The following is a 19,617-nucleotide window of genomic DNA, read 5'->3' as shown; positions in this document are numbered from 1 at the left end:
AAACGACAAAGATAAAGGGAGAGACACAACGTGGAACAAATATAAGGATCTATAACACAATTCAGATAGATGACCTTTGACCCAAACTTTTTAACCACCTTCTACACTGCCACAACCTGACCTTACCCCCCCCCCCCACTCCCGAGTGAACTAGTATTATAAATTATAGATACCTAGTCCCATATCAATTACCTGGTTAAAAAATAACAAGGTGCGGCCATGTCTTTTCTTTAAACCTCCCCCCCCCTCTTCAGTTTGCAAGCGACACAACCTCAATGAATTGATCATCCTTCTCAAACTCTTCGGCCTCTGGTGTAATATAGTGAGAACAATTCTGTAAAAAGCTAATTCTAATACTTCCTTTATTCTACTCCCACCATACAGTACATCCAACCCAACCCCATATATAGATAAATAATAAAGACAGCCCCCTTCCCATCACCCTGATACAAATGGAGACGGAAAGGAATACCAAAGTAAACGACAAAAGACCATGGCAAGGACAAGTGCAAAATACCGCAGTTTTGTATTTCTAATTACCTTATAGCATAACTATAGCTAGAGGAGGGAACATAGACCCTATTTCGGCTTTAAAAGATCATGTGGCAAATAAAACCAATTAATAATACTAATACTAACATAAAACATAATAACCACCCCTCCCCCCCCCCCCAACCAAAAATCCCCACTCATACTAAACCCAACAAAATAATAATAACAAATACTCAAGGAAAAAACGTGACACATGAGTGTAAATACGATATAAATAAATTAATAATAATAAATAAAAATAAATCGAAAGCTTCCGATGCGGCCTCGGCGAATTTGGCGCAATGGTCCATGACAAAGACGGCGCGGGGCAATGCATAGGCCGCGCAGCATGCTTGAGGTGTCAGGTCCCGCCCCACCCGCCTGAAGCGCGGCTGAAACAGCTGCGCTGCGGCGCCTAGACTGTAGTGGACCTCTTGTATGCGGACGAGATCAGTCGGGGCCGACTCGGAAGACAATAACTTTATAAACATGATTTTAAATTTTTTTAAGGTATATTTTGTACATTTTAGCCCACAATCACGAACCCCTCCCTTACTCTAATCTAAAAGAAATCCTTAACCATGTTCATAGAGTAATATAACAACCAATGCTGCATAGGGAAGACCATGTGCACAGTCGTTAAAGCAGCGAATGACGCTCGGTTAGAGAGCGGGAAAGTGGGTGGCCACCCTTGGACTCCTTAGGGAGCAAGGGATTAGGTTACTAACAATTAATAAAAAGTTTCTCTTTAAAACATAACCACCTTCATTACCATTTTAATCAATCCCCATAATGTGGCAACAGCCCAAGAATAACAAACGACCACAGACCAATTAATAAGCCCGCAAGACGATTGGTCCTCGTACCCAACACCCCGCCAATTAAAACATTTTAGAAACCAACTTAAAACGTAAACCTAACCTCCCTTCCAATATGTCTATCACACCCGTGCACATAACCAAAACTACAATCCGATATTATGGAATTACGGATCATTCCGGCCAGCTGATAGGCTGCAGACTTTAACTTACACCAATCAAACCCACAGAATGCACACACCTCCCCCCCCCCCCCCCCCCCCCCCCAATTTAAACCTCTATCAGTCTCAACCCAACTTCTCTAACCAACATTCCACATCTCTTAATAACCCAATAAAGCGATTAACTGATTGGTTCAGGCTCCATGCGATCCACCAATCAGAACATCACAACTTACCTCCTCTCCACATCTAACCATGCTTTGCTATTTAATTGTATAGTTGTCTAAAAGTTAATAAAATTACAAACTACCAACCCAATATATCCCCTAACTGCACATTTAACCACTCAACCTCCACGAGCACCTCAGACAATATTAATAATTCTGTATTTTATTTCATACTTTTATTAACAAAAAATAAAAAAATAAATCAAAAACAAATCAAGGAATCCGATAGACAATGCACGAGACAGAAGCAGTAAATGGCACAAAACCATCCTACTGGAACTGCCTTTAAACAACATGTTGAAAATGTTTTATAATAAACCTAACAAATAAAATTGTTACTAATTAAGAGGGTCATTAGATAGGATGGCCTGGGTTTTAAAACAAAAACAAACAAAAAAACTTGTGAGTTGAGTGATTCCACAATATTAATCTGGGGTCCCGTCGAAAAACACAACAGACACCAGAAATTTCCGCAAAGACAATTCAACTCGTGTATCGTATCTGTATCTTTGATTGTGGATATATCCACCGGACTCCAGACATTTGTGTGCACGGGCACAATTCGTGAATAAATAATTAACCTCTACTAATTATATTATTGTCAAGTAGTTTTGTTGATACACCAATCAAAGGTCAAGTAGGATTTTTGATCAAATTCAGTTCTTACAAGTCAAAAGACATTGATTTGGTTGGGATGATCAATACAATCAATGAGACTTTGAGGCAAAGGGAAGAGAGAGAGAGAGAGAGAGAGAGAGAGAGAGAGAGAGAGAGAGAGAGAGAGAGAGAGAGGGAGAGAGAAATATATATATATATATATATATATATATATATATATATATATATATATATATATATATATATATATATCAAGGAGGGCTTTAGAAAGGAGGTTCGCCTTGGATTTTCAGCCCCCGCTAGTAGAGGCCATTGGTTGGATAACGAGTTCAAGCAAAACTACTACTTTTCTGCCTAGGTACAATCTCCTTGAATGCGCAATAATTGATTCTGTTCTTATAATTTCGGTACTTTATAATAAATTGGTTAATTGGCAACCATACGTTTAAAATGATATTTCTTATGTCTTGAATGAAAAGAAAATATACAAAAAGTCGTGAACTATCAAACAATTTTACAGGAAAGTATGAACTATTTTTCTATGACGCCGTCTTACAAACTGAGTGATTGGGTTTGTCATCTTTTTTAAAGTCGAAAGTACGAATCTGATTTCAATACCTTTTAATAACTAATGGCTAATTTATCGAACCAGAATCTTTGAAAAGTGGTAAGTACCAATAGTAATTGCGTAATAATTATTTAAGAAATGTTTAGAATTAGCATCTGGCTGTAGTTGAAGATCCTGCAGACGATAGTTGGACCCATTGCTCTGCCGAGTCGCACATATATTATGGTGATCAGACTCCGACATCCTGATTCGGATTACTATTTCTTATTTTATTATGAATTATGTATGGCCTGTGGCTTTATATCTATATCTTTTTTTCTGTATGGTTAACTGATAAATATTGACTTCATTGTATGAGTCTAGTGTATAAGTCTAGAGGGCCCCTTTGCTCGTCACGTCAAGTTCACAACTTGAACTTGAACAGTCCTTTCTATTTCTCTTACAGTTGCTAGTTAGTAAGTCTGATATTACCATATAATATTCATATATGATGGAACTTGGACTCTGACTCTGAATACATAGTCATGCTCATTACATGGATCTGGTGTTGCTGATACGACTGTCAATCGTATGGAACTAGTAACTAAGACTGAATATATAGTTTTGCCTAATTGATCTGAGATGTTACTGTTACAGTTACACTCACTCACTCACTCACTCTATTACTATTATCTCTGTGACTATGGAAAGGAATTATGGATTCGATGCTACTCTATTGACTGAAAGGAATGAACTAGTATTCTGAATATATAGTTTTGTCTTATTGATCTGAGATGTAACTCTATTAATCAACTCTATGACTATGGAAGGGAACTATGGATCTGATTCTGATGCTACTCATTGACTGTAAGGAATGAACTATAGTAATCAGATTTTTTATGAATGGCGCATGTTTTTCTAGTTTTTCTCAGATGTCCCTCTACCAAAAGTTGTAAAACTTTGTGTCAACCTCCGAATCAATTTCTCAACTGAATAAAGATTTTGGTCCGTATTGAATTATGATGCCATATCAAAAAAATATTTCTTCTTCACGACCTATAAAAATCTACTGTAAAACCATTGTCATAAAATTAGAGATTTTACACTGCTAAATATGTAAACAGTTTCGCACCTCAAAGTAAGAGATGAATTCATCGTTTTTCAAAAATATCTTGTGACACGGTAGTTCCGGCTAGTGGTTATGAGTTCACATCATACTATTTTCCGAATAAAAACAAAACACATTAACTGTTATAAAGTAACAACTTATGTAGTTTGCATCCAATTTTGACTTTATAATTTATTGCTTTTTATTTACATCACGTCGTAATTACCGAAGACTGATATGAATCTCTAGCTTTAACTCATTTGAATTAGTGATTAAATACTCAAAATTGTCAAATTGACAATGAATGTGTTTATATTTAACTTTGAAAAAGTGTATATATATCCATGGAGGTTTTACACAGCATTTTAAGTTTTTGTTTAAACCTATAAGCTCTTAAACAATATGATGTGATACGGAATCTCTATCGGTTCTGCGAAAAGAAGTCTACTTGTATCTATCGATAATCCATTAAAGAGGACAGCTATGGATTTGGAATTTCACAATAGAGTTTCGCATGCTATTGTTGTTACGTTGTTGTTGAACACATGCACATATTTGTGGAAACACTGTATCATAAATTGATGAATTTCTACTTTTGACTGGTCTACATTAAATTTATGTAATCCTCTTTGGCATATAACAAGCTATTTCTCAAAAATTTGAAATCAAAATAATGTTGGAAGCGCGTAATGTTCACTTTCATTTGTATTCATCAATAACGTTTATTGATTGTTATAAAATGTAAATTTGTCTGTCGTTCCTTCACATTCGGATTCTGTACGAACATCATATAAGTTTCAATTAACTGAACATTCCATTGTAACAAATTCTTTCAAAATGGATAAGCGGAAATTCATAATTTCGACACTATAAATCATTTTTTAGTTTCGATCCTTACCAGTAATCGATTTTAATATAGATGTAAAAAGCGAACTTCTTTACTATTGTTTTAAAAATTCGTGAAAAAAATATTTTTATTAAGACAAAATGATCCAGAGGTTCATACATTGTAAACAACTGAGAAAAAGAAGATAAAGACGCCTACCTGATTAAAAATCCGACCACTGTACTCTGAATATATAGTTCTGTCTCATTGATCTGATATGTTACTTTATTAATTAACTTTATGAATATGGAATGGAATGGAACTATGAATTTGATGCTACTCCATTGACTATATGGAATGAACCAGTACTCTGAATGTTTTTCCTCACATGAACTTTTGCCTCTTGTTGGTTTGATGTTCATGGACGTGATTTGTAAGCAAATTCAAGATGAGGGAAATTGTGGTGTTGCGAATTGCAATGGTAACTGCCTAAAGAGGAACCAGAACGGTAAACATGGTTAAACAAACTCCCTCCTCGTGATGATATTGAACCACATCCAACAAAATTTGTTATTTGTGAAAGACATTGGTCTGCAGGTGTTCCACTGAAAAATCTACCTGGCAGACCAATCGTCCCTTATAGGGATGAAATAGTGAGTGTTCAAAAAAAAAAAAAAGTTTGAAAGATTCTAATTACAGCTACGATATATGTAGTTCATCCCTTAGTAGATATTTTGGTATTCGTTTTTTTCTTGGGATCATCCTCCACAGATTACCTCTCTTTGTTGATATTGTACATCTCCTTTCCCCTTCATCTAATTGTTCATCCTCATCCTCATCATCACTTTACATGTACATTCATTAATCAAGCTTCTAAAGAAATCAACCTGAATCAATCACTATAAGGTCAGTCTTTAGAATATCTAACTACTCATCCTTTTCGTTTCTTGACTACCCTTATTCACTGCTGATAATAATAATCATTAAATATTTTTTTTGGACCCAGAATTCACAATCACTCTCTAAAAAGGTAGATCTTGCCATATAATGCCCCTGCTGTTATTTTGGTTTGAATTTTCTATATTTTTTGTTGGCCCCCACACTAGCGTTGCCTGAAGATTCCATATGAATATCCTTTCAATGTAGTTGACCTTGATATATATATATATATATATATATATATATATATATATATATATATAACTGCCAGACGATGACAGATCTAAGTATGAAAATTGACCAGAATTATATTAATTCATTGAAATTCAGGCTTACAAATTGTCAAGAAAATATATATTAAAAACAATTTCACAATGGCAAATTTGCCATATCGAAGATTTTGGTATAATTCTCAAATTTTGATGTGATCCGTCGATCCCTCATCTTGCTGTAAGACGGCGCGTAGCCTTTTTCCACGATCTGATTGATTTTCTAATGTCTTGAATAGTGATTCGATCCCATGCGTTTTGAATTGACTCTTTTTAAACTCTGAATCCGTGTAAACCGTAGTAAGACCTTATAAACCATGTTGCACATCATTAACAAAAAGCTGCAGTCCATTGATTTCCAGTCAGGAATCTTCGGAGGCCATTCACATTTAAAGAAAAATCGATTTTCAATTTCTTTTAAAATTAGACAGGGTAGTGCTACTAGTGTATGAAATTGCCCCGTCTTATTGAAAAACAAATGAGCGATCGGGATACAGTGATACAAAGTCTGATACAAGTTCTTCTAAGGATGTTACATGAATTTGTTCGATCCCGTTTGAGGGTGCCGTTGATATATATATAAAATATATATATATATATATATATATATATATATATATATATATATATATATATATAATGCTGCTATTTTCCATTTTTGCCCTTCTTTAAACAAATTCGATTTTGTAATGATAAATATCCCAAAGAGAAGATAAACATGAACACATTAACAAGTCCAAAGGCCGTGAAAGCTGTTGGAAATCCGTACTCTTGAATCATGGCACCCCCGGCTATTGGTCCAACAAATCCGCCTAGGGCAAATGCAGAATTAAATAGTCCCGAGACCAGTGCACAAGTATCTGCATTTCTCTCGTACCCTAATTGCAAAGCTCCATTGACCATGCATTTCATTGCTGGAGCCAGCAGGCATCCAAAATATACACCACACAAGAAAAGAGCCACCCCGATTGACCACACACTGGCTTTGATAAACGGTATAAAATGACTGGGTCCGTTTAATAGACAGAAGAGGAAACCAACAAATTGTCCGATAATTATCAATGTTGATGGCAGATTCTTGACGTCAGTCAAATAACCGGCAACAGGTGTCGTTACTATATAGACCAACGCCAAGATTGCATTCATGAATCCTATATTCGAAGCAGATATATCGAGTTGATTCAAATGTATTGCAAGTGTTGAAAACATAACATTTAACTCCGCGAGAACTAAAAATACAACACACATAGAAAACACCAACAAAAAGCTCCGGAATAGATGAAAAATGGATTTGTTATGTACAGTTTTATTGTTGTCGTGCTTGACATTGGGTATAAACTTCCAGAATACAACGCCGAATAGTAAATTCACAACACCTAGTGTGTAAAACGGAAGACCGTATCCCCCTAAGTCGTATAAAAATCCTCCTATAATTGGACCAATCATTAATCCAATACCAGAGCATGTCTTGAGAAGGGCCAATACAGACCCTACATGATTAGGAAATTCACTTGATATAAGTGTCATACTGGCGGTCATAAAAGCAGCGAAGCCCAACGCTTCAACACACCTGACCAAAATGGACATTACAATAAAACAAATTCCATCAGGTCCTTTGTCTAAAGTCCCAAATAATATCGCACAACTTCCTCCCACAAACACTCCCGAAAGATACACGAATTTTACCCCAATTCTTGTCATGTACTTTCCTATCACTGGTGATGCCATGAATACAACGAGCTGATAGACGCTGAAAACAAATCCTATCATAAAAATGCCCATTCCTTTCCTTGCGGCTTTTACTGGGAAGAACGGTATGAGGAGAGCTTTGGCACATGTCGTCATAAAATTTGCTAAACCGCAGAAAATCAACACAATTTTCTTCCTATTTGATATTTTGGAAAATTTGAATGTTTGCCGATTTCCAGGGTCATTGTTTTGATTAGGGTCTTGTTCACGAACAGTTTGATCATGGCCGAGACAGGAGTCTTCGATCTGTATAGATCCATTATTTGTCATTTCGATGATTATTGGAATAGATTCAGAATCGTCATGCAGTCTCAAATCCATGGTAGTTTACTTCTTACGTGGAAAGATATCATTAACAATTTAAACTAAGATATACAGGATGGCGTTGCCAGTATTTTTGTATTTCGCAATCACTGTTTGAGTCCTTAAGGCCGCAAACTTCGAAATGAGGTCTAATGAGAATAACAAGATCCGAATATGTCGATTTATTGTTATGATTTCAAATTACCAACCAATACATTTTCAAACGGCTTATGGTTTAATTATGGTTTATGGTTTCATTTGAAATCGCGTAATGATTTTATCCTACTTGTGTATTCACTAACCATGTGCTGATTTTGATTATGCTCATAAAATCTCGAGAACCATACATTTAAGCAATTCACAAAGAATTAACCATCGAACGGCAGCGGAGTAGGAGCTATAACTATGAATGTATTTTTTATTACTATTTTTTAACCATTATTATTGTTATTATTATTATTATTATTATTATTATTATTATTATTATTATTATTATTATTATTATTATTATTATTATTATTATTATTATTATTATTGTTATTATTATTCTTTTAATTATCCACATATCCCTCCTCCTCCTCCTCCTCCTCCTCCTCATCATCATCATCATCACCATCATTATCATTATCATCATCATTATCATCATCATCATCATCATCATCATCATCATCATCATCATCATCATCATCATCATCATCATTGTCATTAGTATCATTATTATTATTCTAACAATTGTACTGAAAACCGGAGACTGTTTGGAAAAGGCAAAGAGAATTCGACAAGTAATCAATCAATACCAAGTTAACGATTGCACTCGTTAAGTTGTACGAACGATCACGTGATCAAATTTTCTTTCATGTTCTCTCATCACAACATTTCAGAACGAAGATGGCCTTTCACTTTAGAAGATGAAAACGATTAGGAATAATTGTGCTTTGATATCTATCATTTTGCGACAACATAAAAAAATTAGTAGGAATTGAGATTTGATCTTTTATTTTTTTAGTCGCGGGTTCTAATCTTTGACATTGCACTTTGTTTGGTAAAAATCGGACAAAAATTACGAATTTGGTGATAAAAAATGACTTTGATGACTATTATTGTAACTTTAAAAATTATTATGAATAATTCATAGCTCCCTTATTTGTGGGTCGATTTTGTTATTTGTGGTATCAATTTTATTGCAATACAGAGATAGGAACTTTCGAGTTAATTTTTCTGATGCGAAATTATTACTTTGTATAATTTAGTACCAAGAAAAATGGTTGGTATATAAAAATGTTGCCTTCTTTGATCTACCGCTACCGTCTTTATTTGTGTAGATTTATGAATCGAGCGTCCGAAGTCTTCGACCGATCACAGGCTCTCTAACCGGCCGGCCGAAACAAAGACTCTACTCGCCTTCCATGCATTACGCTATTGTTATGCAAAAAATGTAACATCTTTTTGAGTAGGCTTAATAGCTAAAATCTAAAAGTAAAAAATATAGTTCTGAGGAATTTGAAAGTCACATTGCTGAAATCAGCTTGAAAAAGGAAAACCATTGGTTCTTATTTCAGAAAAATCGGTTTAAAACCAACTGTTTTACGAATAAATTTGATTTTAAAAATTGTTTTTCTTTATTTTAGCTTTTTTAAACAACGTTTTCATTATCGACCGATTTTCTTGATTTTTGTATCATTGTTTATCATTGTTTATATCTCAATTAGACGAGATCAGTAATATATTTTGTTTCTTTCAAATATAATTACCTATCACCCATGCCTGGATAATATATTCTTAGAGGTGGTGATTGTGACGCAACTATCCGATGCTTCAGCGAAGACGCAATACATAGTTGACATTTGTTGACACGTGAGGACGACTAATTGTTGAAGGGTCAAGATGCCTAATAGCTAAAATCTAAAAGTAAAAAACATAATTGTGAGGAATTTGAAATTCACCTTGCTGAAATCAGCTTAAAAATTGAGGAACATTTGTCTTTATTCCGGAAAAAATCGGCTAAAAACCAACTGTTTTACGAATAAATTTGATTTTAAAGATTGCATTTGTATATTTTAGATTTTTAAAGTAATTTTTTTTTATTCATCGGCCGATTTTCTTGATTTTTATATCATTTTTCACATCTCAATGTGACGAACACGTTGATGTACTCGTTTGATTCAAAAAAGTTTAAAACACAAATTTCGTTTTCAGATTGCGAGTGAGTCCAGCCTTACTATTTAATTCATGAACGCTGAGACAGTGACGTAACCATTACATACAAAGACCTGTTGGTCAAGCCACATGGCTTTTGGTGTTACACAACCACTCTTCACTTTCGGTTAACCGTGTCCTTTGAAGGTGTACCGCCCTTATGAATGCTCTCAAAGATATGCAGCATCGGTACAACCAAGATCTCGTTCATGGCGTCGAGATGTGATGTAAGAAAGCTACATCCGGGTATTTTTTTTCTCGTATCTCGTCGATCGGTACGATTTCGTTAAGAGTCTAATGTGGCTATTTTGATATGACCTAAAAGTTGCAGCCAGGTACAAGCAAAGGATCCCGCTATGAAGGATGCACTCAAACGTTTCCAAATTACAGTATGTTCAACATTAAAGCAGATATATGTTTTATAGTGGGAAAACTATCACCTCACAAAAAGAAACCATACATTTAATTGTGTCTCTTAGCTGAGGATGCCTGCTAAGAGTAGGGAAAAAAACGAGCAAAGTCAATCCAGAACAAGGACGAGAGCAATTATATTTGGAAATAGAAAACAGATATAATGATTATAGGGAGACAGACAACACAGCATGCAAGGTGAAGGAAACAATCTGAGACCCTTCGGATCGGAATTTCCTGGTTTCAAGTCGCGGTCTAACGGCTCATAGTTGAGACTTTTGGGGGGAAAAACCTTTTTACTCACATTTTCTCACAGGTGTAAAATGAGTAACTGACAGTTAACGGCGTTTGTCTGTCGGAAAAATTACATTATCGCCTAACAGGCATCATGTCTCGTCCTACATGTGTTGTTGTTGGCTTGGGACCACTTGTAAAGCGCTTTAGGATCTTTGGTGGATATTGCTCTATATAATCCACTCGGACAAACATAATTGATTGTTTACAACGACTCGAGTGAATGGAGTTGATGGATGACATTCCGCTCTTGGATTATTTTCATACCGTCAGGTGATCAGTTTGTAAGATTGATTGGCGGATAGAACAGATAAGTATTTTACTCAAACACCTACTTTCGATATCAATACTAACCGTGCAGTTCGCTTAAGTGTTCAGTCATTGCCCTTGTCATGTATTGAATAATGATTGTCCGGACAGCCCCAGTCAGATCAAGGTTCAGTTCTTCTCAATACAGTTACTAGTAAATTGATGACCCCTCCCTGACTTCTTGTTGCGATGCCTGGCGAGCCATTGACGTGGATGCCTTTTTATATTATCTTATTGGTATAAGTCTCGGGTTTTTCAATCAACACACAGTGCATAAACTTTTGACAACCACGTTAATTATCTTATACAGTATTAAAACTAGACATCTAGTTGAATAAACATTTCAGTTGTTTTATTTTTGACTTGAAATTATAGAATTCGGTATATATTGTTTGCGATACAAACCGATAACCGTAAACCGAAGACTCATAACCAACTCAAGTTTTTGCCTATCGCTCAAAGTAAACAAGGCAACAGATCCTCGGCGTCACGCCTGTGGTATGCCCTTTACAGTGGAATGTGTGTCATATGTGCTTCATTGAAATGACGTAGACACAGCGATCCACTGTAACTCACACGTCTTAATTTAATTTCTCCGTACCAACTATAAGAAAATCGTCACATTCGTTACGATACAACTAACATTTTTCTTATTCAAATTTCTTATGTACGTGATAACATTTAAAGAAAATGAACAATGTGTTGTAGAGTATGTTTTAGCTTAAGAAATTACTTATGGCAAGAACTTTACTGCTATTGTGTTTGAGTGATAGAAATTCTATTTTTGTGTTAGTTGTAAGCGAAGTTTTTGGGGAAAATCCTGAAAATGGCTGGTAAAGTAAGGGTTACGTTTCATCTGCCAATTTTCAAGCTTGAGTGAAGCTTGCTCGACCAATTCAAAAGCCATATAGACGTCTATATTTATACTTAGACCTTGCCTTAGTGGGAAAATCATCGTAAAATTTATTGCTGAAGGATGAACACAACATAAAACTTGAATAATAAAAAGTGTAAAGCACAATATATAGTAATATTATTATACCTTTATCGCTTAGAGGCCATTGTGTACTATTCTGATTTATGGGTGATAGGTCAGCCTGTTTTGGCTGTACGATCTTTTCCTGCATAATAATTTAAATTTGGTCAAAACGAATGGGTGTGGGGGTTACGTTTAGTAATGGAATATCATCATCTCCGGAAAAGAGTGAGTTTTTGTTTGGAGCATGTTTTGTGGGTTTAGCTCAATTATTGACGATATGATGACCTTGAAGGCATTACTTTTTTGTACGTTCTCTTATTATCTGATTCTCTGATTACCCAATTTCTACATTCTGAATGTGTATTGAAAAAGAATCCTAATTTGATAAAATACTTGGTGGGTCAAAAAACGTATTGTCCCCTGTTTGGATGTCACTTCTTTACTATGGTACCTATAATGTTGAAATTCTCATAGCAAAAAAAAAAAAAAAAGCAAATATTCAAAATTGTGTTGTCAAAATTCCATTTAAATTGAGTAAATTCTAATTACTTTACACAACAATTCAACAGATGGTGCCAAATTGAGTGATTTTATATGTGCGAGATTTCTTAAGTAATGGATTTTACGGTTTGGTTGATACAATCGATTGAAGTGGGAGCAACCTTTGCACCAAGAAGAATCCATATGAGAAATGTTTCAAAAAAGAACATTCCTCTGGATATGTTGTGTCACACAAGCAGTGCATTCTCAAAGAAACTCATGGTATCATGTCTTTTCTCCATTGAAGGATTCACATAGACCTTTTACGTCGATCCCGACAAACCGAAAGTGTCTTCTTCGTTTTAGTAAAGTAGTTTTGAAAAAAAAAGACGTCAAACTTAACATTTTAAATGAAATAAATTGTAAAAGGGTGTCGAAGTGGCCGAGTGGTTAAGGCATTGCACTGTGACCCTAAAGGTCCCGGGTTCGAGCCCCGCTTCAGGCACTTTCGTTTTTTTCCTTGGGCAAGATTATCAACCTCTAATTTACTCACTTGGACAACATGGGGGATTCCTGTTGACCTCAGATATCTTGTTTGATTAATTTCTTATTCCTTCGTAGAGTGCCTAGGTGACGATATCTTATGATGTCGTTGGCGAAAGGGCATAATTGATTTTTTTAAATTGTAAAACTACTTTACTCTTTTATATTATACTAATTGCTAAATTCCCATCATTTTTGACCACGTAGACCATTTATCTAAGAGCATCGAATATGCTTCGAGCTTTATTTGTTTATTGTTTTGCAGTCACATGGCTTCACTTTGCTAGTAGAATTTGTTCTCAACCAAACTTATCAAGTAATTGAAATATGTGGCATAATGTCCCTTTATTTCAGGAAATGCCTCCAAGTATTGGTGGAACATATCTTGTTATTATTCCGCTTCACATTCTTTAGCTTTATCTATTTGTCGTCCTTTGCGACTCCGAAACATAAAAAATCCAATCGAGAAAATAAACAAAAAGAAATTGACAAGTCCGAGACCTGTAAAAGTTTTTGGAAATCCATACTCTTGAATTAAGTTACCCATAGCGACTGGTCCAACAAATCCTCCTAGGGCATGGGCGGAATTAAACAATCCAGAAACTAACGCATAAACATTTGTATTCTTCTCGTGATTCAAGTCCAGAGCGCCGTTGACCATGCATTTCATCGATGGAACCAGCATACATCCAAAACTGATACCGAGCAAGAAAAGGCCCACGCCAAAGGACCACAAGCTGGCATTGATAAAGGGAAGAACAGGACTTGGTCCGCATAGTAGCCAAGAAATAAAAGCTACGAAAAGTCCAAAAATCAGCAATGCTGATTGACTATCCTTCACATCGGTGATATATCCCGCTATAGGAGTCATTGTAATGTAGACAGAGGCCAAAATTGCGTTCATGAATCCCACAGTTGACGCTGATACATCGAATTGCTGTAGGTAGATTGCAATTGTTGATACAAGCACATTCACCCCGGCCATGGTTAGGAACACGACAAATAATGCAAACACCAATAAAGAGCTTCGAAACAAATGAAAAACGGAACTGTCGTGCACACTTTTACTACCGCAATTTTGTATATCCGGTATAAGCTTCCAAAACACAACACCTGAAAGTAAATTGACTACACCAAGAGTATAAAACGGAAGCCCAAATCCCCCTAAGTCGTACAAAAATCCTCCTATGATTGGACTTGTCATTAACCCAATACCTGATCCTGTCTTGAGAAGAGCTAAAACAGACCCCACGTGGTCGGGAAACTCACTTGATGCAATTGTCATAGAGGCGGTCATAAACGCTGCAAAGCCCAATGCTTCAACACACCTGACCAAAATGGACATTATAGTAAAACTGATTCCAGCAGGGGCTTTGTCTAAAGCTCCAAACAAAATTGCACAACATCCTCCAACGAATACTCCAGAAAGATACACGAATTTTACTCCTATTCGCGTCATGTACTTTCCTATCACGGATGCTGCCAGAAATACAACGAGGTTATAAACCCCGAATACAAAACCTATCATAAAAATGCTCATTCCTTTTGTCTGGGCTACCAAAGGAAAGAACGGAACTAAAAGGGATTTTGCACTAGTGGCCATAAAGTTTGCCACTACGCAAAACATCAAAACACATTTCTTCCTTCTTGTCGCTTTTGAAAACTTAAAAGCTTGCTGATCATTGTTTTGTTTAGGGACTTGATCACAAACGGTTTGGTTAGGACAGGAGTTGTCCCGCATTAATCCATTATTTGACGCTCCATTGGCTATTGGAGTTGATTCAGAATCACTATGGAGCTTTAGAGTCATCTTGTTCGGACGTAATAATCTTAAATTAAAACCACCAAAAACCTTAGGGAAATTAAATCAGTATGAATACTTGAAATACAAATAGCGCGGATATAATCACTCTATATTTCTCATAATATCTTTTAAAATAATGTTGATAGGCAGGTCTCGAAACAAGCACTTTTGTCTGCTTATCACAAATTGTTTTGTGGAACTAATTTTTCACTGCCAATTTTTTTTTAGCAATGACGATATCATTAAGAAGGCCTTGAATATTTAGTCATTATTAGATAGAGCTCAATTGTGTTTCAGTTTTTTATTTCATGATCCGTTTGCTTCAATGTGACGGACCGATTACGAGACCTTTGTATACATATTAATATATCATCAATTCTAAAATCATATGTAAAGGGAATGGCTCACCTGTTGCATAGAATAACCCCATATATCTGCCTCTTAAATCCAAATGGAAATCCAGGTCCGTTATGGATAATTAAATCAAATTCAAATATAAAACGAAGGGATAGGATTAAGTATGCTTAATTTTTTTGTAAAGTATTATATTTAAAACATTTTATTATCAATGGTTTGATATGTCTACAACTTGGGTATGTGAGTGTAAAAAGTGTTAGCGACATTTGCCGAGGACTTCTCCATTAAAATACCAGATCTTACAAATGCAAATGTAAATGCTAATTGAAATGTCAGTTATGAAAATTTGATAGTGCATAGATAATAAGTATATCTACCAATCTACCTACCTATCTATTTAAAGTTTATTTACCAATTTACCTACCTATCTATGTATTTCATTAAATATGTTTTCATCCATCTATCCATCCATTTATCTATCTATTTATCTATCTATCTATCTATCTATCTATCTATCTATCTATCTATCTATCTATCTATCTATCTATCTATTGAATCGTGTTTGATACAAATATGGTACGAAAAGTGCTCGACATGTAGTAATGGAGCGAATTATTATTTAAAATATTTACCACAATGTTTGGGGCAGTCTACATCGATGTTTCAGGCTTAATTTGCCATCTTCAGGACTGAGTTGTTTTGTTGACTGTTGTTGTTTCTTGAAGTGGTCTACATCGATGTAGACTGCCCCAAACATTGTGGTAAATATTTTAAATAATATCTATCTATCTATCTATCTATCTATCTATCTATCTATCTATCTATTTATTGTTGAGGGGAATTAGCTTGAATCACGCAGAGAGCTCGACACTTTTTTGGAGCGCGAATGAATAGCATTCCTCGCTGAAGAAGCCATCTATCTACGAGCGGACGGAGGAAACAGCGCCGTAGGAGGAAAAAAAAAAACTAGGCGAGAAAACTACATAATATCTATCTATCTATCTATCAATTATTTCCACCCGTCTATCCATTTATTATTATTATTATTATTATTATTATTATTATTATTATTATTATTATTATTTATTATTATTATTATTATTATTATTATTATTATTATTATTATTATTATTATTATTATTATCATTATTATTATTATTACTATAATTATATTATTCTAATAATTTTTATTATCATCATCATTATCATTATGTTTATTTTCTATTATTATTATTATTATTATTATTTATTATTATTATTATTATTATTATTATTATTATTATTATTATTATTATTATTATTATTATAAATATAATTATTGATATTGTTATTATTATTATTATTATTATTATTATTATTATTATTATTATTATTATTATTATTATTATTATTATTATCAGTCGTCATTATAGATATTATTTCCAATACACTTCTTCTCAGGGCAGCTGTAGAGTCATGGCTGTAGTAAAGCACAGACCTAAAACAATCAAAAGTTTGAATCTGCCTCCAATATGTCGTAAGTCGATCTTTTTGTTTTCTCCACTCATTCATGACTCTCTCTCTCTCTCTCTCTATCTCACTCTCTCCCTCTCCCTCTCTCATTCTCTCCTTTCTCTCTCTCTCTCTCTATCTCACTCTCTCCCTCTCCCTCTCTCCTTCTCTCCTTTCTCTCTCTCTCTCTCACACACACACACACACACACACACAAACATACACATACATTCCTGAGTTTATCGGGTTTGTCATAAAACCGGCCTTGAAGTGAGTCAAACATTTTTTGTGGTTATTTATAAAGAGTACGAGTATATCAAGTTACAATAACACATCTGTCGATAAACAAGAGACAGTCAAATTAGTTAAACATAACTGTTATTTAAACAGATGGACGTGAGAGAGAGAGAGAGAGAGAGAGAGAGAGAGAGAGAGAGAGAGAGAACGACAGACAGACAGACAGATAAAGATATTTAGAGAGCGGGAGATATAGGGAGAAAAAGAGACAGAGAGAGATATTGAGAAAGAAAGAAAGAGAGAGAGAGAGAGAGAGAGAGAGAGAGAGAAAGAGAGAGAGAGAGAGAGAGAGAGAGAAAGAGAAATAAAAGTAGCATTCTTGTCAATGAATTCAAAATTCTTTTCAAATTCTTGTCAAAGAAAGAGAGAGAGAGAGAGAGAGAGAGAGAGAGAGAGAGAGAGAGAAAGAGAGAGAGAGAGAGAGAGAGAGAGAGAGAGAGAGAGAGAGAGAGAGAGAGAGAGAGAGAGAGAGAGAGAGAGAGAAAGAGAAATAAAAGTAGCATTCTTGTCAATGGTAGAAAATAATACACCACGAGGACCATAAATTGGACAGTATTAAGGATCAGTTGAATTTTTTTCATATCTCATATAATGTTCACTTTCTCTCGCTGTTCAAGCAACATGAGTTTCAGAGGATTTCTTTACTATATGACTATCGTTTTAATCTACAGATATTTGAATGACTTGTTTTCTCACCAAAATGTTTAAAACTTGTTTTTTTCTTCTTCTGAGCACGGCAGAAAGGTGTTGCAATATTCACTTTAGTCAATTTATCATTCCAGCCTTCAAGCAACCAGTGAATCGACGAGACAGCTTTGGAAAATTGAAAAATGTGAGTACTATGCATAGATTATATCACTGAATAGTCAACGAAGCCCGATATTTTGTGTGCGGATCAGCTGTTTATACTATGTCTAAAGAAATTAAATCATTTTGTCTGAAGACCAAACATATGAGACTGTTGTTACATATATATTTTCTCAGATATAGTAAGATATATAGATAAATAGATAGATAGATGGATAGATAAATAGATAGATAGATAGATAGATAGATAGATAGATAGATAGATAGATCGATAGATAGATAGATGATAGAGAATGAGTAAGAGAGAGAAAGAAAGAAAGAAAGAAAGAGAGAGAGAGAGAGAGAGAGAGAGAGAGAGAGAGAGAGAGAGAGAGAGAATAGACGGCGACGGCGATTAGCAATTGAGCTAACATCTTCCCTATTTTTCATCCATGACTTCTATTTTCGTCGAGCAATTCATGATTACCATGATTATGATGCTAATTGCTTTCTTTCCAACAGGACAAGACAATCCCAACACAAAATTGTACAACTGGTAAGAAATGCTCAAGTATTGTACAAATTTAGACCCCGCCCTCTTCTATAATATAGTTTTTTAAAAATTATTTATTAGCCCATTTCAAATTTTACCTATTGAAATCTTTGAAGATTAAGAGTAGATGTGAAAGAAAGAAAGAATGGGAGATAGAGAGATACAGATACATAGATATAAGATAAATAATAGACATACATTGATAGAGATGGATATACATATATATATATATAAGGAGGGGGAGAGGTAGTAGAGGAAGAGAAAACAGAGAAAGAGACATAGGCTGAGGAAAAGAGAGAGAGAGAGAGAGAGAGAGAGAGAGAGAGAGAGAGAGCGAGAGAGAGAGAGAGAGAGAGAGGATGTGTGTGTTTGTGTGTGTGAGAGAGAGAAAGGGCGAGAGAGAGAGAGAGAGAGAGAGAGAGAGGGAGAGAGAGAGACAGAGAGATAGACAGATAGAGAAAGAGAGAGAGAGAGAGAGAGAGAGAGAGAGAGAGAGAGAGAGAGAGAGAGTAAGTGGCTTTGTCAATAACAAAAATGTGTAATAGCGTCTTACAGCGTCTTATGCCTCGCCGTGTATTTTAAATGTTGCTGTTTGCTTTGGATCTCTTGTAGAGCGCAGCGTTTGAGCAAAATTCGGGGATAATGCTATCTAGAAAAATGTGTTTACTTTCCTCTCTTTAGTACTAGTCCGTTCCCTTAATGGAAAAATTGTGCAAATCGTGTAACCAGCATGAAATTTTCACACAAAATGCAGAATTTTATGAGGATTTCGAAAATAGGTGGCTCCAAGTTGAAAAATAGCTGGAACCAAGAGTTATTGCCCTTTAAAGGTGACAAAATGCATTTTTTTTTTAAATAATTTTTTCCTCAAAAATTTACAGTTTTATAAATATTTTATAACAATGTGGATATTTTGTTATTCTGTTGCGTACTCTGGACTCACAAATTATTTTTCCATTTGAATTTTATTGAAATATATAAGAAAATACGAAATTCAAATGGGATTTTTCAGGAAAGTAAA

The 19,617-nt window shown here is 34.9% G+C and overlaps 2 protein-coding genes across 2 annotated transcripts in view; one reads left to right on the top strand and one right to left on the bottom strand.

Annotated features, from left to right (window-relative positions):
* LOC144968535 (uncharacterized) overlaps positions 1-19,617 on the top strand; it is a 131,506-nt gene that overhangs the window by 94,683 nt on the left and 17,206 nt on the right. The window contains exons 16-18 of the mRNA XM_078906997.1: positions 16,910-16,985; positions 18,040-18,089; positions 18,566-18,599. Of these exons, the coding sequence (XP_078763123.1) occupies positions 16,910-16,985; positions 18,040-18,089; positions 18,566-18,599 (160 nt within the window). The remainder of the gene's footprint in view (positions 1-16,909; positions 16,986-18,039; positions 18,090-18,565; positions 18,600-19,617) is intronic.
* Positions 2,621-8,244, bottom strand: LOC144968531 (MFS-type transporter SLC18B1-like). The gene is made up of 2 exons (XM_078906992.1): positions 6,814-8,244; positions 2,621-6,567 (listed from the first exon to the last, which is right to left on the bottom strand). The coding sequence occupies exons 1-2, from the start codon at positions 8,112-8,114 to the stop codon at positions 6,486-6,488; spliced, it is 1,383 nt and encodes a 460-aa protein (XP_078763118.1). The 5' UTR covers positions 8,115-8,244; the 3' UTR covers positions 2,621-6,485.

The sequence above is a fragment of the Berghia stephanieae genome, chromosome 3 (assembly GCF_034508935.2).
Source record: "Berghia stephanieae isolate SIO BIC M18660-M18661 chromosome 3, UCSD_Bste_1.3, whole genome shotgun sequence".
Classification (NCBI taxonomy): domain Eukaryota; kingdom Metazoa; phylum Mollusca; class Gastropoda; order Nudibranchia; family Aeolidiidae; genus Berghia; species Berghia stephanieae.
This window is presented reverse-complemented; position numbering and strand designations above follow the sequence as displayed.